The 24,712-nt window shown below is 40.0% G+C and overlaps 1 protein-coding gene across 13 annotated transcripts in view; it reads right to left on the reverse strand.

Annotated features, from left to right (window-relative positions):
- Positions 1–24,712, reverse strand: part of NAA16 (N-alpha-acetyltransferase 16, NatA auxiliary subunit) — a 110,554-nt gene that overhangs the window by 57,964 nt on the left and 27,878 nt on the right. For 9 of the 13 annotated variants that reach the window (XR_005224698.2, XR_005224697.2, XR_005224699.2 and 6 more), the window contains 7 exons: positions 21,468–21,572; positions 18,935–19,092; positions 17,195–17,329; positions 15,086–15,239; positions 11,938–12,057; positions 9,327–9,422; positions 576–682 (listed from right to left, as the gene is read on the reverse strand). Coding sequence is in view for 10 of the 13 variants with exons in the window: in XM_037894718.2 (XP_037750646.1) it covers positions 576–682; positions 9,327–9,422; positions 11,938–12,057; positions 15,086–15,239; positions 17,195–17,329; positions 18,935–19,092; positions 21,468–21,572 (875 nt within the window). In the remaining 3 variants the exon portion in view is untranslated. The other 4 variants (XM_037894744.2, XM_043533444.1, XM_037894736.2 and 1 more) reach the window with 4 other exon arrangements.

Genomic DNA, 24,712 nt, shown 5'->3' on the forward strand with positions numbered 1-24,712 from the left:
GACACACACCCCTGATGCTTTAAAACCAATAATTAAATCTAGAAAAGCAGATTTAGTGCAAAACAAAACTAACATACCTTGAGATTTTAGACCTGCTCAAATATAGTACTACACAAACTTTAGACTGAGACTGACATATGGAACAAATATCTCTGTAATATATAACAGTGTATTATCACAATTCAAAATCACTACCAGTTGTCTATTTTATAATAAAGATTTCTAGCGATATCATAAACCACAAATTGAATCAACCCTGACACATTTTCATCCCAGGACAAAGAATACAGTTTAGTAGATTAGTCTTCATTTATTCTTGACTTGTCAAACTTCTGTACATATTTGTATTTGATTCTGACAATGTCAAAGTCATCAAATTTAATACAGATATGTACATATTACTACGTGATGAGTAACCACCTAGTAATTCTCCAGTGAAAGCAGTACACTAACTACTAAGTAGGAGATTGTTGAATAACAGTCATTTGTAAATTCCAGAGGAATCTATATAATACACTTATAAATTAAATTAGTACAGCAGATTATATGAAAACTGAATAAATACTAAAATTTACCTTTTCTGTATTGTAATATAAAGATTTCAAAGTGGTAAACAAGGGTGGGCAGCCTTTATTGAAGTTAACCCTCAGGAACTTATCCATTAGTTCTCTAAATGTTTCACCTAGAAACAAAAGTGTATTTGGTTATATTTTAATGTTTGTAAGTGCTGTATACTGATCAGTGCTTATATATATATACACAACTATGGATCACCACCAATAACAAAGAGAAAAGTGGTCTACTGCTTTGATTTCTTTCCTGTTGAAAAAGAAAAACAGAAGATTCACATCTTTCCCCCATAAATAAATGTTTATGTTTGGGGAAACTAACATGTGACCATGACTTTCTACACTAAAATCAGTTTTAGAATTTGAAACTGATTGGGAGACTTGGTTTCATAAGGCAGAGTCCCCACATCTTTAACAAAATATTGTAGGAGGAGGTTACTGAAATACTTAATTATCTGAATGTATTTGTGGGCACAACCACAGTACTTGTTGTGTTATGATATCGTTCTATTAGCAGAGACAAGATTTCTGGGAGAGACTTAAGAAAGGAAAGTAACTAATAAGCAAATCAACCTTTATAGCACTGACGTCTGAAAGCATCTTAGGTTAATACGTCCATGAATTCTGATGATGAGTCAACTGGACAGACACATGGTACGGATATAAGAATACTTTCCATATGCTCAGTAGGGTTGTATAAATATTTTATAGCTACCAAGCTGAGAGTATTTACAAACTGAAATACTTTTGACAGAACTAGAAAAACAGAAATTAGAATAACTAAAATACCTTGTTTGTTACGAAAAGGCATGGAAAGGTAACCCAGTGAGACACTCTGCGTGGCTCTCATTTAAGTGTGAATTATCTTGCTTTCATTTCAAGTACTGCTCAAGAATGGGGCAACTAGTTTTTATTACCACACCCATTCCCACGGAAATGAATATATTTGACAATACAGACTTACAGCGATATAAAGTGATACACATCCACATTGAAAATTATCCCTAGTCATAAAAATAGGCAATAAGGTTTGTCCCTTAATTTCATGTTTTTCTATTTATGGAAATAAAACATTTAATCTGAAGATGGAAGATAGATAGTAAATTGTCAGGTAGCTGCTCAGAAATCAATTTACAAGATGAACTGCTTAAAAATCAAGCAGAACATAAAGGCGACTATGATCCTGAAAAGAATCAGTTGAAGTAAACACCTGGGATTTAAGTGAGGCATGAACAGCATCCTTTAATTTTTGGCTTGATCTGATGTGAAGCAATGGTAATTTTGAAGTTGCACACCAAAAAAAACCAAAAAAAACAAGAAACGTAGATTTCAGGAGCAAAAGAAAAAAAATGGACTAAACTCAGGCTGGCCCATTGCTTCGAGGGATGATCACAGTGTGCTAAACAAGTGAACTGATCTTAAAATGTATTCATCTGAGGATAATTTAAGGAATATGTGCAGTCACTCTTCCAGTTTCCTTCTTTCTTGCATTTCTTCCTTGAAAAAGTTTTGTTAGCATTACAAATATACCTGTTAGTTTCTGTATAATCTAAAGCTTCAAGTTGTGGCTTGCCAAAGAGCATAAACCTAATGCACTCCTTTTTGAGCACACAGTGGGTATGTCTATACAGCAACTAGAGCATATGTGCCAAAGCTAACTTTGACCACTGTCGCTTGATAAAAAATAGCAGTACAGCCACAGTGGCATAGGCTAGCCATCCAAATACAATCCTGGCTGGGACCCTAGGGTAACTAGGCTACACTGCTATTTTTAGTGAGTTCAATCACACTAGTTCACTATGCCTACCTGTGCTCCCCCAATTGCAGTGTAGATGTACCCTGTGTATCAAGGCCATTCAGAGGCAAGCGAAGAGTGGAGGTGCATTGTTAATGTCCATCTCATTGATAGATTCATTAGTCCTCAGGACAGTGTGAATCACAATTTCAAACACCATTGGGGCTTCCCTGAGCTAATTTTAGGTAAGTAGGAGAGTGTATGTGGTGTATATTTGAGACCAGTAAAAGCTCCTCCATGAAGGTGACAGCCACACAGAAGCAGAGTTGAAAAGATTTTGTTTCATATGAGAGACAGACGAAAATTCATCATCAGGTAACATATCTACATTGGTTTCTAGGATTATAATAGTACTCAACTCTTGTAGCTCTTAGAGGGTACATCTATGCTGTGTTTTAAAACCTGCAACAGTGAGTCTCAGAGCCCAGGTCTACAATTTTGGTCTCACACTACTGCATTAAAAACAGCAGTGTAGATATTGCAGTTCAGGCTCTGAAGCCTTACTCCCCTCCCTGGGTTTCAAAGCCCTAGTTCAAATGTTTACACTGCTGATTTTCGCGCCATAGTGCAAGCCCAAGTCTGTAGACCTGGGCTCCGAGCCTTGCTGCTAAGGGTTTTTACTTGCCATCTAGACAAACCCTTACTCTCCAAGGCACTGAACAAACATGAATATTTATGATCCTAATTGATGGTATCAAACCCTTTCCATTTCTGTGAAGATGTCGAAGTTTTCCACTCTGTACATTTTTATGAGATGGCAATTTTTATTAACTTAAATGCAACACCTCATGGACTTCAATACAGCACAGTAAAAGAAAAAAGTTATTAACCTGTTCTGTAACTGTTGTTCAAGATGTGTTGCATATGCTCATTTCATTCTGTGTGGGTGTCCTGTGCATGGCTGTTGAAACTTTTTCTTCAGTGGTATCTGTGAGAGCGGGTCAAGCAGTGTGCTCTTTGAGCAGGCATAAAGGGCAGATCCACCCTGATGCCTCTCAGTCAATTCTTGCTGGAAACTCCAATGCAGAGGGGTAAGAGGGTGGGTCATGGAAAGAGCATGTGCAACACATCTCAAAGAACTACAGTTGTGGAACAGGTCAGTAACCATTTTTTTCCCTAGTGATTGCACATGTACATTCCACTCACAGTGACTCTCAAGCTACGAAATCGGAAGGTTGGATCAGAGTATCTGAATAAAGACTGAGGACAGCTCGCCCAAATCTGGCATTCGAGAGATGGTATAATGGGCTGCAAATGTGTATTGAAGACCTAGTTGCCACTCTACAAATGCTTATGACAGGCACTTGACCAAGAATGGCTGAAGACGCCACTTACAATCTCGTTGAATGTATTGTCATTCTGTTTAGTGGAGCAGCACTTGATAAGTCACAGCACAAGTGAATACAGGAAGCTATTTAAGATTAAATCTTTAAGAGACTGGGAGCCCTTTCATTCTGTCCATGACCACCACAAACAGCTGCAAAGACAAGTGGAATTGCCTAGATCTGTCAAGGTAGAAAGCCAAAACTCTTCCGACATTTACATTGTGCAGCTGCTCATCTTCATTTGAGTGAGGCTTTGGGAAGAACAAAGGCAAATAAATTGCTTGGTTGATATGGAAGTTATATCATTTGTGAAATAAACTTTGGATAAGGACACGGATGAGCCTTATTATTAAAGGAAATTTTACATGGAGAGCCAAGCATTAATACATATAGTTCACCTATCCTCCTAGTAGCACTGATGGCCATCAAAAATGCTACCTTCATCGAAAGATGAAGTAAGGAGTAGGCAGCTAGAGGCTCAAAGTGAGGTCCCATAAGCTTTGACAATACCAAGTTCCAGTCACATGGGGGGGGGGAAACAGGATCTTGTATGTGAGGGTATAACTGCTCCAGGCCTTTCAAAAATCCTATTCACATCTTATTAGAAGATAAGAAGTATCAACCTGAGGGTGGAAAGTTGAGATAGCTGGTAGGTGGACTTTGACAGAGGAAACAGCCACCACTTATTGTTTTAGGTATAAGAGATAGTCCAAGATATGCTGTATCGAAGAATGTGTCAGCGAGACTCCAGATTGTTCGGACAAGAGAGAATTGCTTCCACATCATCAAGTAGATAGATCTATATAGATGGCTTCCTACTATTTAAAAGCTCTTTTGAACAAGACACTTCCTGAAGGTCTAGCTGTGCAGGATCCAGGCTGCTAAATGAAGCACCTGCAAATTTGGGTGGAATAGCTGACCATGGTCTTGAAAAATTAGGCGTGGGGCCAAAGGAAGCAATGTCAGAGCTTTTACCTACAAGGGGGAGGGGAGAGAACCAGTGCTGCCAAAGCCAAGCTGGGGCTATACGTAGGACTCTAGCATACCCTGTCTGATTTTTAGCAACATTCTGGAAGGAGTGGAATTGGTGGAAAAGCATACAGAAGTTTGCCCATATCAGGGCCTATGAAAATGTCTGAGGGAACCTTGACTACGCTCTTGAAGGGAGCAAAAGTGCTTACACTTCCTGTGGTTCTTACTACAAAGAGGTCTAGCTAGGGAGTCCCCCAAAGCTAAAAAATGCACCTGGCTACATTTGGATGTGGAGACCACTCATAGGGACTTAAATGAGCTGCTTAGGCGGTCTGCAAGCTCATTCTGCACCCCTGGAAAGTAAGAGACTGTGGGGTCAACTGAATTGGCAATACAAAAATCCCAGAGTTAAGACTGCCTCATGGCACAGCTAGGACAAGCAGGTCCTTCACAGCCAGTTGAGGTAGAACATTGCCATTGTGTTTTCTGTGAGAATGAGCAAGCTTTTCCCATTGCTATGGGAGAGAAAGCCTGACACCAGCTGAATAGCTCATTTCCCTGAAATTTGTGTGTTTAAAAAAAAAGTCCTTTTTGGACGGTGTCTTAATGGAACCCAGATGAGCCCCCCGACCCAGAGCAGACGCATCTATCACTAGTGTCAATGAAGGCAGAGGCATTACAAAGAGAATGCCTACATACATGTTTACAAGGTTCATCCAAGAGGGGCTAAAACCTGAGAGGCTACCCTCACCACAAGGCTTAGAGGGTGATGGCTTGGAGAGAATATGGAGGTCAGCCAAGACTAGTTCCTGAGGCACAATCTGGAATGTTGGACTATGTACCTGCAAAAGGCCATGTGCCTCAGAAGCGACATGTATTTCCATTCTGTTGTAGTTGGTTGAGCCACAGGATCTAAAATGATGGATTGAATTGGCTGAAATCTTGATCATGGAAGGAAAACTCTGGCTTGAGCCAAGTGAACTGCGGAGAGGATAGATTTGTGTGTATTGATTAACAGTCCCAGAGCCCTGAAGGTTGACTGGATAAAAGACTGCATAGTATCTGAACTCTGTATCAGCCTCCCACCAGCTAGTTATCCAGTTATGTATACACTTGCACACCCAACTTCCTCATAAATGCACGTAACAATGCTATACATTTTGTAAAAATTCTGGGAGTGGGAGACAGGCCAAAGGGTAGCACTGAATTTGTAGGAAGAATGGTTCACCCAGAGCCTTAAATACTTCCCATGGCCCTGATACTGGACATGTATTTCCATGTGGTGATGTAAGTTGAGAACAGTATACCTATCTCTAGAATTCAGGGAAAGGACAATGGAGACCAGAAAGACCATGCAAAACTACCTTTTTCAGATATCTGTTGAATTGATGGAATCTGAAACTTGTCCGAGACCGCTCTTTCCTTTCAGAATAAGGAAATAGCAGAAATAAAAGCCAGTTCCTCCGGAATACTGCTGAACTTCTTCTATGACTCCCAACTGAAACAAAGAACGCACCTCCTGGAGGAGGACCTTCAGTGACCACTCTCACAAGAAGAGGGACAAGGAAGGAGGGAGGTAAAGAAATAAAATGAAGGGTACACTCCACTTTCACAGTGTTTAGAACCCACTGGTCTGAACTGATTTGGGATCAACCAGCTAGGAAGTGGGACAGCTGACCGCAAACAGAAAGGTGGGGCTGGAATTTTGGACTCTGGCCTGATAGCCTCAATTAACCCATCAAAATGTTTGTTTAGAGCCCCCAGGGTGCCTCGATGAACTAGGAGCTGTTGCAGTAGATGAAGGGGGTGGTCTGCCTCTATAACCCCGACTCTTTTTCCCTAATAGGTCTTGTTGAAATGCAAAAGTAGCATATTGGTGGGACTATAGTGAACGAAAGTGCTTTCTAGTGAGGGCAGGTGTACATATACCCAGCAACTTTAAAAGATTCCAGGGTGACTCAAAACAATGCAGTTTGTCATCTATCTGCATGAGAACAGGTCCTTTAAATGGCAGGCTCTGAATGGTATTCTGGATTTCCTGGGGCAGCCCTAAAGATTACAGCCATGAACACCTGCGTATTGTAAGAGGCCATGGCCCTAGCAGCTGAGTCACCAGCATCTAAACTGGCCTGGAGTGATGTTCTAGCCATCAGCTTTCCTTTGTCTACCAGTGAAAGAAACTCTTGTTTCAGGTCCTCCTGTAACTAGTCCTTAAGCTTTGATATGACTTGAATATCTGAGACTCAATAACACCTTAACAAAAGCAATTCTAAGTTGTAACCCAGACATAGAATAAATGTTGCTACCAAGCAGGTCAAGTTTTTGAGGTCCTGTGATTTAGGGGTGGCAGCCTGCTGCCCCTAGCGCTCCCTCTCAATAGCTAAAACAACCAATGACCCCCGGAAGGGGATGAGAAAAGAAATACTCAAAGCCTTGTGAAGGTACATACAGTAGTATCAATCCTCATTCTCTCGGATGTCGGAGGAAATTTGTCACAGGTTATTGGTTGAGCTCTAAAATCACCTCATTAATTGGTAAGGCCACTCAAGGGGGCCAGTTGCTGTAAAAATGTCAACAAGTCTATGGGACAACTCCTTATCTTCTTTCTCAGGGATATCCAAGGCTGAGGCAACCATTTTCAGAAAGTTCCTGATGAGTCTTGAAGTCATCAGGTGGGGGTGAGGACCTTCCTGAGGACAGTGCCTGACCCAGTGCTGGAGTCAATAGTGCCTCCTTACCCGATGATCTACTCATTCCTGCATCACCCTTCTCAGCGGGCATAAGAGCCAGAAATCTTCCTCTTCCAGCCTCTTCCTTAGCAGCCTTATGCTTCTTCCTTGGCACCAGAGATCATGACTGATGCCAGGACTCTGCCAAAACTGGCGAGCGCTTGTCACTGAAGCTGAAGAGGTGGTCCCAGTCTCTGAGCAGGAAAGCTCCAATGGTAGTCTCAGAGCAGCTTCCATCAAAAGAAACTTCAGTCTAGTATCTATCTTTTTTGGTCGTAGGCCTGAAGTCCTTATAAATTTGACAACAGTCGGATATGCAAGACTCAACTAGGCATTTCAAACAGCTAGAATGCAGGTCACTCACAGACCTCATTTTGGAGCAAAAATAACCAGGGTTGAAGCACAGTAATTGAGGCATTCCTCGGTATCACAAATGGAATACCAAGTAGGGGAACCAAAAAAACAACAAATCACTAATACTATGAAAAATGGGTAACTATCTACAAAAAATAAGAGACACCGAGAGAATTTGTTAAAGCAAGACCAACCGATTAGCCATCCTGGGTAGTAAAAAGGAACTGACAGGGGTCACGGGCAGCTCTGCCCTCTATGCCTGCTCACAGGGGCATGAGGCAGAGAGCACTTGAGCCACACCAACTGGTACCACTAAGGGGAAAAGTTTCTGACAAGCATGCACAGGGTGCACACATACCAAGAATGGAATGCACATGTGCAATCACTGGAAGAACCACTTTTTCGATTATTTTTCCAGACTTGGGAACACTTATGTGCCAAGTTTCAGTATAGAGGGTTTTTTAAATTTGTTTAAGTGTAAGAAACTCCTCAAAATAAAGCGCTTATAACAAACTCATTAAAAAAGTTAACTATAGCATTGCTGAATATGATGCTACAATTAAACTTCCTACTGGAAAATGCTGCAAACCTAGTTTTGAGCTATCGATAACCTGGCAAGGTACAGCATGGTAATAGTAGTTAAAATTTTAACTTAATCTCTAATGTAAAGACAAAACACTGCACTACATTGTAGCATAAAATTCTCTGAGGTAGGCTGGGAGCTTTCTTGGGAAAGCCACCATCACTACTGTTAACTTGCAGTTGTGAACAAAATTAGGCCCACTTTACAGCTGAATGATATATACATTTATCAGCATTTGTTCCAGCTTATAAAATACAGGGAGATACGAGGGCAGGACTTGGGACACCCAAAGAAAAGTAAAAATATTAAAACAAAAATCAAGCTTCTAACCCAGACGGTGCAGTTGCTGACAACTAGGTTCCAGGCCAATGAAACAGTACAGAGAAAACTCTACTGTAATTTTCTGTGCAACACATGAACTGTAAGTAGAGCTTGCAATTTCTTCGCCTGCTAGCTTTTCGGCAAACTTCTTCTAACAGTCAAGAATATAAAGTCAGTCTTAGGGGACTTCTCCTCTAAGAGGCTAGAGGAGAATGTTATCAAAGTGTATAAACAATTAAAGAAACAAAAAGCTGAAACTTATTCCCTTAACACAATAGCGTACCACACTTCATACTCTTATCTGGGGACATCACCTAGCACACAGCACAGGAACAAAGGCATTTTTTATATATATATTATATATATATATAATCTTGCTATTCTTACAATATATACATAGCTATCCACTGTAGTTTCATCAGTAAAGGCAAAATATTAGCATGAAGGACCTTTTGCTATCAGCCTTTGTAGTGTACTACTGACACTTTTCTCCATACCTGCAGAGATGCATAGTCTTCAAGAGTTGAAACCAAGCTTTATGCACCTCTCTCTCTCTCTCTCTCTATATATATATATATAAAAATGGATGTTCAAAATATAGGACAAAATTAATTACTGACACCTTAATAAAAAGAACAAAAATTAATAGCAATATGGAACAGATATGCAGTTTGTTACCTGGAACAAAGTTTAAAGGTAATCTTCTAGGTGAAACTGCTCTGGGATGTCTTTTACTAACTTCTTCATAAATCTGAAGCCTCTCTTCTAAAGTGCCTATTATCAGTAAATATAAGAGATGTAAGAAACACTGGAGAGAAAAATCTATTTTTGCATTAAATTCTTATTTTAAAAAAAGATATTAAAAGTAAACTATAATTCTAGATTTTAATTAGCTAAACCTACCAGAAGGTGCAGATTTAGTTACAACAATGGAAAAATTTACACAAAATTTTTCATTTATTTAATCATACACACTATGGAAGACGGTAGTGTGTTGCAATCTTTTGTACATATAATAGACCCTATCTTTTGTTATTAATTGTTTAAGTAATTAAACAGCAGACAATGTAATTACCTTGTGCCTCCAACCACAGGGAGATTGTGTTTATTTTCTTACAACTACATACTGTACAATCCCATTCACAAAACAGTACTTCAACATTTGCAAATAACGTATGCAAACTGTCTATCAATATGAATCCACTTAGGGCAACTGCTTTAAGAACTACCATTTAATCGTTTAAAAGTATTTTTAAAATATACAAATGAGCCTTTTATTACAAAAGTTGCAGCAATGAAAGTAACCTGATACTAACTATACAAGTACGTAGCAGCAGGACTGTCAATACATCAAGTTTAAGAAGTTTTCTTTTCTTTAGACCTCCTTCCCACTCCTCCCCTTTCCCCCATAATATGCTTTGGAGCTCCAATGTGGTCAGAACTTTAAAACAAACTGATCTATTGGTTTTGAAATGCTATTTTCAGATTCATAAGTGAATTTAGTGGAAAAGTCAAATTGCTTGGTGAAATTATTTAATTCTGAAAGTTAAGATCAAGGATATAGCATGAAAAATGCTTAGTATTTATACTCTGACATTTGTTTCATATGTAAAAAGCCTCATGTCATTGAGATCTGATGGTGGTGGTGGGAAAAATATATATATGTACACAAACACACACGTACACGTATGTTACCCACTGGCTCCAGGGTATACATAATCTAAGAGTAACAAATTAAAATATTAAAATTGGAACTAAAGCATATAAAAACCCTATATGAAGTCACAGGTTGGAGCTCCAGAACTTACCATGGGGGAGGAAATAGTCCTAAGACCACCTAAAAAAAATAAAGTAGCATTATTATGTTTAATAATTAGTACAGTTTAAATCAAATAGGATTTTTATGTGAAATGTACATTACATATACACAATTGTTCTTTATTAATAATTATAAATGTGGGTTTCCAAATGTTTCCGATAGAAACCGAATAATAGAGTCAACCCCTTGACTAGTTTAATTGCTTAGATCAGTGATTCTCAACCTGCAGCTCACAGGCCACTTGTGGCCCAATCAGTACACAGCTGCGGCCCATGTGACATCCTCAGGGCCATACAGGTAGTATATATATTGTGTGGATGTGGCCCACATAACACAGAGCGCTGCATGTGTGACCCACAATAGTAAATTGGTTTAGGCAATATCAACTACTGTACCAGTTCCATGGATACAATGTAACAAATACCCAGCAGATAACCCTAGTCTATAAATATGTTTAAACAACTTAATTATAGACTTTTACTCAACCTCAAGTCATATTTGCAGAGCATTTAACAGTTTGACACCTTTTTGGTGTCAACTATTGCCTTAAACATGGGAAAATCTAAATTGCATTAAAAACATACTACTACTACTACAACAATATCTATGAGTAATATTCTTGTGGTTTTATATTATCCAAATTAATCCAATAAAAAAATACCCTTCTGCTTTCTATTAAACTGTGGAACATGGGGGTTTTTTTGGGGTTGGTTTTTTTTTTTTTTTACACAGTTGTTGAAGAATAACTGAGAAAACAGTTTTTAAATTAATGTTTTAAGATAAATGTTTGGAAAGTTAAGATTCCATTTCTTGGTCATAGGTATCTGCTGTTCCAGTATTGTATGCCTCAAAAATTATTTGTTATTTTTTTCTGGAAGAACAGAATAACTGTACCAGGAGTGAGCTTTAACTTTTAGGAAATCCTCAATTATTTCTCTTTTCTTCTCTTCCACAGGAAAGCTAGTCCCTGCTAAAATGATATGCCTTTAGAGGGTCCTATCCAAGAGAAATTAAAGCAATATATTTAATCTGCCTTTGAGTTTAATAAAAAGACACTGTTCCTTTTTAAAGAGCTATTATCCCATGAAATCTCAAATTGACAGCTTTATGAAAACGGCAGTCCTGTAACTTGATCCAAACAAATTACTGCGCGAGTCAGCCACTGATGACGACTCCCTTTAGAAAGAGTGTGTGCAGGGGAAGAGTTCTCCTTGGGCTAGCAAGCATGAAACAAACGGTCCACTTTAACTCTGACCTTTAAAGAAAGAGTCAGTGTTGGTACTACATGCACAGATGTTTCAATTAATTTTTAAATGAGTAAATCTGACTACAAATTGCTCAAGTTCAGAAGATACACAAATATTTTTCAGCTGAATTGGGACGTTCCAATTTCATATTGTAACACTCTTATCAGACACCAACTGTTTAAATAGAAAGGAGGAAATTAAAGTACATCACTGCATTACTTACTAGGTTGTATGGCCTTTTCCAAGCCTTCATAATAATACCAGTTCTCTGCATTCCGATCAATTAATTCTTTGTATATTTCACCAGCTTCTTTTAGTCTTCCCAACTTCAACAACATTTCTCCTAAAACAATGCAGTTAAACATCAATATGACTTAAATGAAAGTATATTTATGGCTTGAGGCCAAATATTCAAAATTGGGTACCTAAAACTAGTTCCATAAGGCATATTTAAGCATCTAGCAAAAATAAAAGTGGCTGATTTTCAGAGGTGTTTTCCAACCCAGAAATCCCACTGAACGACTCTACCTCACAGTGACTTCCAACGGGATTTGTGAACATTCAGCAATTCTGAAAAATAAGGTTGTTTAGGTGCCTTTTTTTTTTTTTTTTTTTTTTTGGCTTTATGACACTAACTTATCCAGGTATGAAAAAATGACAAGAGTTAGTGGATTTGTATTAGCTAGCCAAAGGAGGCATTTCAAATTCAATGCAAGCAACACTGATGAAACATTAAGTTTACAATTTTACTGGCCCATACTCAGAAAATTCAGAGTTAAAATTCTCACAGAAACCTCAACTCTACTTCCTTTTGTATGTATCTTGCAATGGGATTTTATATCAGTATTCCTGCCAATGTTGTCCACTCTTTCTTTCAAGAAGATTAAGGGGTTACAATCAAACACTTCGGGGTAGATTATCTGCCCCATTCCACGGCTCAAGTGGCAAACATGGAGTGAAAACCACCCACAAAATCCTCTGCTCGCTCCCTACACATTCTTCCCCATAGTTCCTGGTGCAGGGGACATTTCAGGGGAAGGGAGGAGAAGTGTGTGCTACACAGTGGCTATCTCCAGCTTATGGATGGTCTCTAAGGAGCTGTTGCCAGCTGGCACAAGCTAGAGCAGCCACCTTAGCTATTGGTAAAGGGCTCAATTTTTGGAGGTACTCCCCTTGACAGGCACAGCCACTCAAGCTGCTACCTTACCGTTCTTAGGATTCCCATATCCAGTAGGGAAACAGACAATAGAACAGTCATGCCTGGCCAACCTGATTGCCTTCTATGATGAAATAACTGGCTCTGTGGATATGGGGAAAGCAGTGGATGTGATATATCTTGACTTTAGCAAAGCTTTTGATACCATCTCCCACAGTATTCTTGCCAGCAAGTTAAAAAAGTATGGACCGGATGAACGGACTGCAAGGTGGAGAGAAAGCTGGCTAGATTGTCGGGCTCAGTGGGTAGTGATCAACAGCTCTATCTCTAGTTGGCAGCCGGTATCAAGCGGAGTGCCCCATGGGTCAGTCCTGGGGCTGGTTTTGTTCAACATCTTTATTAATGATCTGGAGGATGGGATTACACCCTCAGCAAGTTCATAGATGACACTAAGCTGTGGGGAGAGGTAGATACACTGGAGGGTAGGGATAGGGTCCAGAGTGACCTAGACAAATTGGAGGAGTGGGTCAAAAGAAATCTGATGAGGTTTAACAAGGACAGGTGCAGAGTCTTGCACTTAGGAAAGAAGAATCCCATGCACTGCTACAGGCTGGGGACCGACTGGCTAAGTAGCACTTCTGCAGAAAAGGACCTGGAGATTACAGTGGACGAGGAGCTTGATATGAATCAGCAGTGTGCCCTTGTTGCCAAGAAGGCCAATGGCATATTGGGCTGTATTAGTAGGAACATTGCCAGCAGATCAAGAGAAGTGATTATTCCCCTCTATTCGGTACTGGTGAGGCCACACCTGGAGTACTGCATCCAGTTTTGGGCTCCCCATTACAGAAGGGATGTGGACAAATTGCAGAAAGTCGAGCGGAGGGCAACAAAAATGATTAGGGGGCTGGGGCACATGCCTTACGAGGAGAGGCTGAGGGAACTGGGTTTATTTAGTCTGCAGAAGAGAAGAGTGAGGAGGGATTTGATAGCAGCCTTCAACTACCTGAAGGGGGGTTCCAAAGACGACGGAGCTAGGCTGTTCTCAGTGGTGACAGAACAAGCAGCAATGGTCTCAAGTTGCAGTGCGGGAGGTCTAGGTTGGATATTAGGAAACACTATTTCACTAGGAGGGTGGAGAAGCACTGGAATGGGTTACCTAGTGGAATCTCCATCCTTAGAGGTTTTTAAGGCCTGGCTTGAGAAAGCCTTGGCTGGGATGACTTAGTTGGTGTTGGTCCTGCTTTGAGCAGGGGATTGGACTAGATGACCTCCTGAAGTCTCTTCCAACCCTAATATTCTGAGATTCTATAGCAATCAGGACTACTCTTTCCTCCCTCCCAGCGAGGCAACAGGTGGCCACTGGGGTTGCTGCAAAGCAGCTGCAGCATGCTCAGAGTGCTCCCAACTCATATCAGTAACAACACAGCAGATTCAAACACTTCAATTTAAACTGTGCAGGACGTAGCTCAGGGAATATATTTTCAAGGCAATTTGGACACAACTAATATAGGCAATTTGATAAACGTCTTGCAAAATAGTTTATAAACATTTATAAGTGACACAGAATTATACTTATAGTTTACGCTAATTGCAATAAGCTGGTCGACACAGGCACACTGCCCTAAGAGAGAGTCCCAGCACAGAGGTCAATTAAGGAATATATGAAATCTGTTTGTGTCACAAAGTTGCACATATTCAGAACCTCAGCAGTCCAAGTTTTTATAAAACCCTAATGCATCAATTTTAACATATTTTTTTCAAAAACTGTATGATAATACAAAAAGGCATTGACGCATTTAAAAAGAAACCACAACCTGATGCTCCAAGCAGGAAACCAACATTTCTTACACACAGGGCATTACATTTCTTAACTTGCAGAGCTAAGTAAAGATGAGTGGGTTACTAGTTGTGACCTACTGTACACAGACTACTCATAAGACTGAGATATACTCTGTATCTGTGAATGGCCCTCTAATAATAAGGAATGCTATTTCATTCCAAATTTATTTCCATTCCATATCAAAGTAATGTCACCCCACTAACACTCCACTTTGTCAAAGAAACTTAACAAAATACCAAAATTATAGATTGGATGTTAATAAATTTACCTATACAACAAGTCTCCATATAACCCTCATTTTATATGATATAGTTAAAAGCCAGTAGGTACTTCTAGTTTGGGTAAAGGTGAGTACAAAGAGAAAAAAAAATTTACCTTTGATTTCTTCTACAACAAGCTTGTCACATATTTGCTTCTCATATGTTTCTATATGTTCTAAAGACTCTTGAAATAGATCTGCCTCTCTCATCACTTGGTTCTGATATAGGATCAGTTCACTATACTCATAATCTATTTTATTAGGAGGAATCTGTAAAAGACAGGTTAATTAGCATGCATCATACCACTTGTAACTAGGCTGTGTGCAATTGTACACAAGGCATTTTAAGACTCAGGCAGCAGGGGACACTGAAATGTAGACCTCACGATGTAAAATTCTCAAATATTTAGTTAAGAAGAGATCAACTGAAGCTGGTCACTGAATGCCTACTACTATAGAGGAGGTAGTGTATAGGTAGGGCCCTACCAAATTCATGGCCATGAAAAATGTGTCACTGACCATGAAATCTTGTCTCCCCTGTGAAATCTGGTCTTTTGTGTACTTTTACCCTATACTATACAGATTTCTTAGGGGAAACCAGCATTTCTCAAACTGGAGGTCCCGACCCAAAAGAGGGTTGTGGTGGGTTTTTTTTGGGTTTTTTTTGCAAGATTATTGTAGGGGGGTTGTGGTATTGCCACGCTTATTTCTGCGCTGCCTTCAGAGCTGGGTGGCCAGAGAGCAGCAGCAGCTGCTGGCCAGGCACCCAGCTCTAAAGGCAGTGCCCTGCAAGCAGCAGCAGAGCAGAAGTAAGGGTGGCAATACCATACCCTGCCACCCTTACTTCTGCCTTCACAGTTAGATCAGGACCCCTACAGTTATAAACCCATGAAATTTCTGTTATAAATATCTGAAATCATGAAATTTACAATTTTTTAAATCCTATGACTGAAATTGACCAAAATGGACCATGAATTTGGTAGGGCCCTATGTAGGCCATGAATTTGGTAGGCCCCTACACTTAAAAACAAAACAAAACACCCACACCTTCTCCTCTCTCCCCACCACTCCTTGCTCTGGAAATTCTCAGACAGGCTATCCCCTTGAGCTCCACTACCAACTGAGCTGCAGAACACATGGAAACTTTACTATAGCTACAGTGAAACAGTCACCCACCCACAGGAGCAGCAGCAGCAGCCCTTGCCAAGTCAGAGAAATTCCCTTCCAGTAAGAAGGTTCTTCAAGTCAGACCCCTTTCATGCTGGGAGATCACAATGATCTTAAACTATGTACCCAAACCTCATTAGCTACTAGAGAAATGCAAGAACCATAAAGGTGGAACACAGCAACTATTGAAAATTGTTCAGTAAAGCTATACAACCTTTTAAGGCAGGAAGAAAAATATTGTCTTCAGTTCAAACTGCAGGGGGAACTAAAAGGTAAATGTAGAAATCAGAAAAGTAGGACTGGAAGGGACCTCAATAAGTCAGCTAGTCCACTCCCATGCCTCGAGGCAGGACTAAGTAGACCATCTCTGACAGATTTGTCTAAGCTGCTCTTAAAAATCTCCAATGACTCAGAGTCCATAAGCTCCACAGGTAATTTGTTCCAGTGCTTTACTACCCTTACAATTAGGAAGGTTTTTCCTAATGTCTAACCTAAAACTCCCTTGCTGCAATTTAACCCATTACTTCTTGCCCTGTCCTCAATGGTTAAGGAGAACAATTTATCACCTTCCTCTTTATAACCACCTCTTACGTACTTGAAAACTGTCATCACATTACACACACACACACACACACACACACACACACACACAGAGTCTTTTCTTCTCCTGACTCAACAAACTCAGATTTTTTCAATCTTTCCTTGTAGGTCATGTTTCATGTGTTTAGGAAATGCTGAACAGCTAGTGTGACTTTTTTTCTGTATTGTAATTTAAATACATTACCAAAACAATTGAAAGTGGGGTGATTATATTGCATTATTTTGACAAATAAAATATACAGAATTTCATTTTTTGATGCAGAATTCCCCCAAGAGTAAAAGGTCCATAGATTAGTAGCCACAGATGCTATTATCTACTGAAATAGGTCCCAAGATGCTAAGTGAAAAACAAACCTGAACAAACAATAGCCATTTCCCCCTTCAATATTTGTAGTTATTCAAATTCTGCTTATCTAAGGAGAATTATTCGTTATTATGAAACAGTATATATGTCTTACCTGTTGAGTTTTTCTAAACTCTTCCAGTAGTTTTAAGGCCATATCATAATCTTTTAACAAATGATATGCAATAGCATATCCAATCCATGAAGCCCGTTGTGTTGGACGCAGCTGAAGTAGCTGATACCTTGTCTCCTTTAATAAAAAGGAAAGTTCCTTCAATTAAGATGTTCTAAAATATCTCACTGAATCACAACTGTGATACACTACTAGTAGTATTTTAATCTTGAATATTACTGGAAGTTGGACATTCTTAAAAAGCAAGACGCAATTCTAACAAAGTAAATAATAAACAGTACTACATTTGAGTTACAGGAATGTCCCCTATCAGAGGATGTTGAGGCAACTGACCTCACAGGAGATGGGGGGAAGAGAAGGATGGAGAGGAGGGTGGGCTGTGCCTCAGAATATGGGGAGGGAGCCAGTTTCTTCTCATCAGAGTCAGAGAGGGACAACTTTCTCTTATGGGACTGCAGTGATTGGCAGATGACCTGGCCAAGGGTGAAAGGTGCACGGGGGAAGAGTCCAGGCCTGGGTCTGATGCTGAATGCACTGATTTCTCCCTGAGAAGTCACAACCAAATGTCATGGTCTTTTCTGGCCCTAGCAGTCAAGCCATGGCAGTGAGAACACTTTTGTGGGACATGTCCCTCTCCCAGACAGCAAATACACTGCAGTGGCTCTGCTGCAGATTCCATCCCAGATCAAAGGCAGTAGAGAAGGAACTGGGGGGCAGTCGTACTGCACAGTGCTACATATATGCCCCGCTCCCAGCGTGAGAAGGGGGAGGTGCACATGTTCAGTCCGGTGGGCACTGCTGATTAAGATCTCCGATCCCAGGAGCAGAGGGCGCTGCTGCATGACAGTGGAGCATCCATAGGGACATCACTCAAAGAAGAACTGTCAATTTTTCTGAAATAAAATTAGGGTTTTCATTTTCATATCTCCCCATTTCTTCCTTTGGCCTTCTTGCCACCTAGTTCCACTCTTTCCTCTGGCAATTTTTATAATGAGATGAAGTGAGGTCCTGGTATTAAAGATCAATACCGAATAGTCTCTTCCATGCTCATGCTATATGCAGATGAGGAGGAAACATAGCAGCATCTGCCTTTAACATACAGTGCTTCCTAATATATCTTGCAGCCAGTGCTAGTGCTGAGTGAAGGTTTCAGAAGACATGGGATTAGCCCATGGAAAGTCAAGGACAGCATTAGCACTTACTTGAAAATGGGCTCTTCTGAACAGAAAAGCAAACAGCCCTAAATCCTTCCTCTACCCAGGATGGATTCAAAGGCTGAGTGGCTACTGGCCATCTTAAAAAAAAAAGTATCCCAATAATCCTCAAATACATTAAAAACAGGTGTAATGTGGAGGGTGAGAAGGTAGGCATCATCCATAAATTGAGGTAAGCAGTTCATGTTCTTATCAGGCTTTGAAAATGTAAGGTGTGAAATGGGTGCACAGTATTAAGAAAAAACAAATATACACGAGTGAATTGGTGAACATTAGAGTATGTTTGGCAATTGAGAAGCACAGATGGCTCTGTGGATCAGCTAATACAGAGTAACAGTAGCATGGCTGGCATCCTCTCAATACACCAAGTGCACCATTGCTGTAGTTCACTGATCAGTCTTTCCTAGACAGCAGCTCAAATAACTTGCTACTTTTGAGTTAAGCTTACCAGATACAGAAACTAAAAATCAGTAGTTTTAAAACATATAAATTTAAATAAAATACTTACTCTGTATCCTTCTAGATCTCGCATTTGGATCTGCAACAATGAAAGATCTCTTAGGATCTGCAGATTGTCTTTATCTAATTTGAGAGCATTTCGATAACATTTAATGGCTTCATCATATTTCTTATCAGAACGCTGCAAGAGTCCGTACACATGCCAACCTAATACAAGTTAAGGAAAGTGACAGGCATTCACATTTTTCTGAAGGTAATTACATTGTCTATGTATCTTACTGACCAAAAAACTAGATCTCTCTCTCTGAGAATCTTCCATGCTATTTAAATATGATTACTCTTCTCAGTCTTTATGCTATACGTTTTCTTGTCCTCCTTTACTGCCAGCAGGCTTATTTAGTGTGTATTTACAACCGTCATTGGAATGCTGAGGATCGGCAAGCCACTGTCCTGTACTTCTGAAGGAGGGCTACAGGTCAGGAGATTTTTTCTTAACTCCAAGAAAACTGCAGTAAATTACATTGTAACAGTCTAAGAGCCAAATAATCTAAAGTTAACAGTTTCACTAAAAATAAGAGATAGTCATAACAAATCAAAATGTAATATAAAATATTTAACCAGTCTGGCAACTGCTATGTTAAATAAGGGAGAAGTATAGTTCATTCAACGAAGAAAGCTTTCAGTATGTGTGCATCTCCAACTGACCAAGTTTGACTGTCAGCACTGTAATACCTCAGGTTTCTTCTAGCTTCGAGACATTGGTGATCTTGAGTGAGGACTTCCATTTTTCTCCTCTAAGTGCCCCTTCCTCTTTTACCCTGTGAAAGTCTTTGAACTCAAGGCATGATACTATGAAATAATCTAAAAAAAAATCCAAATATTACATCTGGTGTGGTCACTTCAGTCATTAACTTCACAATCCTAGCAAATAAAGGAACGACCTTGTCAAACTGTTTTGATTCTTTAGAACTTTCAAGTTGACATTGCTCATTGATACAGCATCCTCTAGATTAGTAATTCTCAACTATTTTGGTCTGCAACTCAAAAATTGCTCAAAAGTTATCCCATGAACATCATAACCCACAATCCTTTGTGGGTTCAAAGTATTGTGGGATTGAGGTAGCAGTACCTTTATTTAACCGTTTTGTTGACTGCAAAAGGTGGCACAAATGGCTTGTGGAGTAGGACAGACTACTGCCTGTGAAGGTGTGGGAGTTCTCTGAAAATTCTGGCTAATTTTCTTCGAGTGGGAAGCAACTGCTCCCCCCCAAAAGAGTTAGCTCATCACACAAAACAAAAGAAAGACTGAAAAATGCCTTAAAATGGTAGAATACAACTAAGTGTAAAAAATAAATACCCTGTACAAAGCCGAGATAGAGCATTGAACAAATCTAAATAAATGCAGAAGCTGTAACAAGTTAGAGCTTATCCACACCGAGACTTAGGCCTGGGCTACACCGGGGCAGGGTTCGAACTAAGATACGCAACTGCAGCTACGCTATTCGTGTTGCTGACGAAGTATCTTAGTTCGACTTACCTGGCCTTCCCCACAGCGGCAAGTCGACCGCGGCAGCTCCCACATCGACTCTGCTTACTTCTACTGCCGAGGTAGAGTACAGGCGTCGATTTGGGGATCGATTTATCGTATGTAGATGAGATGCAATAAATTGATCCCCAACAGATCCATCACTACCCGCTGATCCGGCGGGTAGTGAAGACATACCTTCAGTATATGTCAAGATAGAGTGTGAATGTACAGCTCACTAAAAAGTAACCTGCAAGGCCCTAAAAGTTCTACTCTGTACATGAAAACGCACTATAGAACTTTTACTGCACATCACGCTAACACACCATACAGTCACATCCCAGCTTACCATGCACTACATCTGTGTGGACAAGCTCTAAAACAAAAGCTAGAGCTTTAAGAATACCAGCTATGGCAGTTAAAAAGATTTTGCTCACCATGAAGGAAGTTGTCTCCCAAGGTTTCATTGTTACATGCGTCCATCTAGTCAAATTCTAACCAGCATTACTTTATAGTACGATCTACTTTTGCTGTAGCATTGAAAAATTGACCAAATCCGGATTTCTTGTACCGTACAAGCAAATGACACTGATGATTTTAAATGCACAACTTCCAATTTGCAGCAAACATTTAACAATGAAATACCCACAATAAAGTGGGAGAAGGCATCCAAATGGGGGAAAAACACTTTAAAAAAACCCTTGTTTTTATTTTAGTCAGCAAAGAATTTTATTTGTTTTTAACAAAGAGTAGGACTGCTTTGCAGTGTCCTGCATCTACCTGAATCAGAATTTTTCCCATCAAATACTCTCCCTTTTCATAATGCAGGTGCCTTGCACACATGGCAAATTTTTACAGGAGAAACATTTCCTACTACTTTTCCTTTCACAATATAAAATAAGGTCTGTTTTAAAGAAATCCAGAGAATATGTACTAAAAGGTCACTTTATGGACTTCAGATTTTTTTTAATTGGACCTCTGATACAAAAGAACTATTTGTGCAAAATAAAGACAATCAGTATAAAAAAAGGTCAAGTTATACCATTAGAAAGGATACAGACATGACTCTTTACATCATTACGAAGTCCTTTACGAACAAATTCATATGCTTCTTCTTTCTTCCCTAAACAGTTCAAGGTCAGTCCTTTCATAGCCAAGGTCTCTGTAAAAAACATTTTTTACTTGTGAATGTGAGAAATCCAAATGTACACCTACCATTTATGGTGACTGTAACAGACTATACTCTGTACTCACAACCTGCACAGTATTCTAATTATCTTTATAAAAAGTATGCCTTCTAAGGCATCATTTGAAAATTCATAATTTGCTGGTCAATGCTGTCTTGATAAAATATATGTAGCAATGCTGTATGTGAAGTTATAAGATTCCAATGTATGGTATTACAGTAGAACCTCAGTTATGAGCATCTCGGGAATGGAGATGGTTCATAGCTCTGAAATGTTCGTAACTCTGAAGAAAACATTATGATTGTTCTTTCAAAAGCGTACCTCCAGTTCCAAATGAGGTGTGTGGTTGACTGGTCAGTTCATCACTCTGGTGTTAGTAACTCTTGAGGATCTATTATATTAACATATGCCAACCTGTGTTGGCAAACAAGTCTGTCCTAAACAAAGGAATGTGCTTTGCTCTGCTTAATTTGCATTTAAGCAGTAAACAGAGTCATTAAGCTAGAAGGGAAAACAAAGGAAGCTCAAATTGTTGAGACGAAAGCAGCAGGGAAATATTTCCCCAAACATTTTTTGTCTCCTGGTACCTAGCTGGAAATATTTTTCAAAGGGGGCGGACGACTAAAACCATAAAAAGGAGGGACAAGGCCAACACCACTTCCTCTCTCTCTGGCCATCAATACACTGCATCTGAAGGGATAAGAGTAGCAACCGTTGGACTGGAGAAGGGGCCCTGACCTAAAGAGCGTGGTCAGTAAAACTGCTGGAAGCATATGGTAAGAACTTTGCTTTGAATTTAACATATAGTTTAAGTCAGGCGTCAGTAGCATTTTATCTTGTAACCATTATGATCTTTATGCTTCATTACTTCCGCTGCACTATACTCACTTAAAATCTCTAAAGAGAGGATTTTAAGTGAGCATAAGTAATCAAATATTTCAAGCTCCTTCTGCCAGTGCTTGCTGTTGGGATTTTCTGTACCCTTTGTTAGAGTTCTGTCTGTCTGTCTCTTTGCTGTGGAGCACTATTTTGGGGGGTTGCTGTTCTACTGTTTTATTTAATCCAATGTGTTTAAATTGGAGTGTCTGGGAAACTCCATAGGGGAGGCACGCTGTGTGCATATTATTTCTATTAAAGAAATAACAGACTGTATATAGCTTGTATACTGCTGCAAAATCCTACTTCAATGCCTCAGGTGGTGCAGCAGTGACCCTGGCTTGTCTGACAGCGACGACAGCAGAGTGTATTCTTCAGTAGGTTTAAAGATGCTATTAAGGTGTCAGACTACCAACCCAGGAGAGGGCAGCTGTCCTCCTTTTTAAGGTTGGGTGCTAGCTAAGTTGAGGAGGTAAATGCACCACTGACAGCATAGCCGGGGGTGGATGACGAATGGCTAAAACACGAATAAATGGGCCTTAACTCCTTGTGTGCTCCTTGATCCGTTCTACGACGGTAGTGGGGAGTTCAGTCAACATGAGGCTGTTAAAAATCTCAGGGGCCAGAAAAAAGGACTGCCCTCTCAGTATGCACCTATAACTGCAGGACACTGATGAGAGTCTGTCCTACACAAAGGAATGTGCACTCTGCTTAATTTGCATTTAAATCAACCATCTAATGGAGGAGACTGCAAGGACAGCCTGCGACGTCCTTGGTCTCTGCAAAACATGATGAAGAAAGGAGATGGAAGTGAAGTGGAGACACAAAAGTGTTGGGAAAAGGAAAAGGAGCGAGAACCGTTGGAGGAATCGGCTTCATCATCAGTAAGGAATGGTGTTCAAAACTCAGCTCCTGCAAATTCAAGTCATCATGCATCTGAGTGCTACACCTCGAACTGAACAAGAAAAGCACCCTCAAGATTATTCAGATCTATGCTCCCACAAGCACAAACAAAGATGATGATGTGGAAGAATTCTATCAGGAGCTTGAGGAAATCCTCGCTCAAAAATCCACTTACACGATCGTGATGGGAGATTTCAATGCCAAGAGGAAATGAAGGTGAAAAGTTCATTGGAAGATATGGCATCAGCGAATGAAATCCACAAGGAGAGTGACTGGCAACTCTGGCAGAGACTACAAAAATGTTCATTGGTAACACCTGGTTTAAGAAGGCGGCCAAGAGGAGGTGGACATGGATCGTGCCCAATGTGAAGAACGAGATTGACTACATTCTGATCAATAAGCGGCACATTGTACAAGACATCTTAGTAGTACCATCATTTAACACCGGCACTGACTATCGCTTGCTCAGAGCACAGCTCAACTTCAATGAAAAGCTGGAGAAGAAAGTGCTACAGATGGCAAATCAGAGAAAGCGACCAAAATACGTGACAAGGCAATCTTGAAAGAGAACATTTCCAAGGAAGACTGGAGTCTTATAGATAACTACAATAAGGATTATAAAAACATTACTGATAAGTTGAGGCAATGTGTGAAATTAGCTGAGAAAGAAAGGCCGAAAAGAGCGAAGGGAAGAATCTCGGGGGAAACGCAGAACTTGTTAGAGAAGTGGAGGAATAGGAAGTGAAATGATGGTGACAAACTTGAATACTCCCTCCTCTGCAAGTTGATAAGACGACTGAAGGAGGACTTCGAGAAGTACCAAAATGAAAGGCTCTCAAAGACAGCTGAAGATCACAGAAGCCTCAAAAAATGCAAAAGGGAATTGACTCTACAGGTCAACAATAACGGCGCTGAAGAACAGCGATGGAAAACCAGTAATTGACAGAATAGGGATGGAAGCGGTGTGCAAAGATTTTTACACCAAACTGTTTGTATCTCAGATAAATGTTCCAACAGTTCAACAGACCAACCACCATGTACTCCAGTCCTTGTCAGTGAAGTTAGACATGCAGTTCATCAAATGAAGGAAGGAAAAGCCACAGGTGGGCTGACAAATCAAAGTAAGAGCTGGAGGCCAAGATCTCTGGGAAACCCTTGCTCATAGGTTTAGCTGTTACTGGGAAATGCAGAAGATACCGTTTAGCTGGAAGGAGTCCAATACCATTCTGCTGTTCAAGAAGGGCGATCGTGAAGATCTAAAGAACTATCATCCAATATGCTGCTCTCACACGTCTACAAGCTGTTCACCAAATAACAAACCGACTCTCACAGAGTC

Source organism: Chelonia mydas, chromosome 1 (assembly GCF_015237465.2).
Source record: "Chelonia mydas isolate rCheMyd1 chromosome 1, rCheMyd1.pri.v2, whole genome shotgun sequence".
Classification (NCBI taxonomy): Eukaryota; Metazoa; Chordata; order Testudines; family Cheloniidae; genus Chelonia; species Chelonia mydas.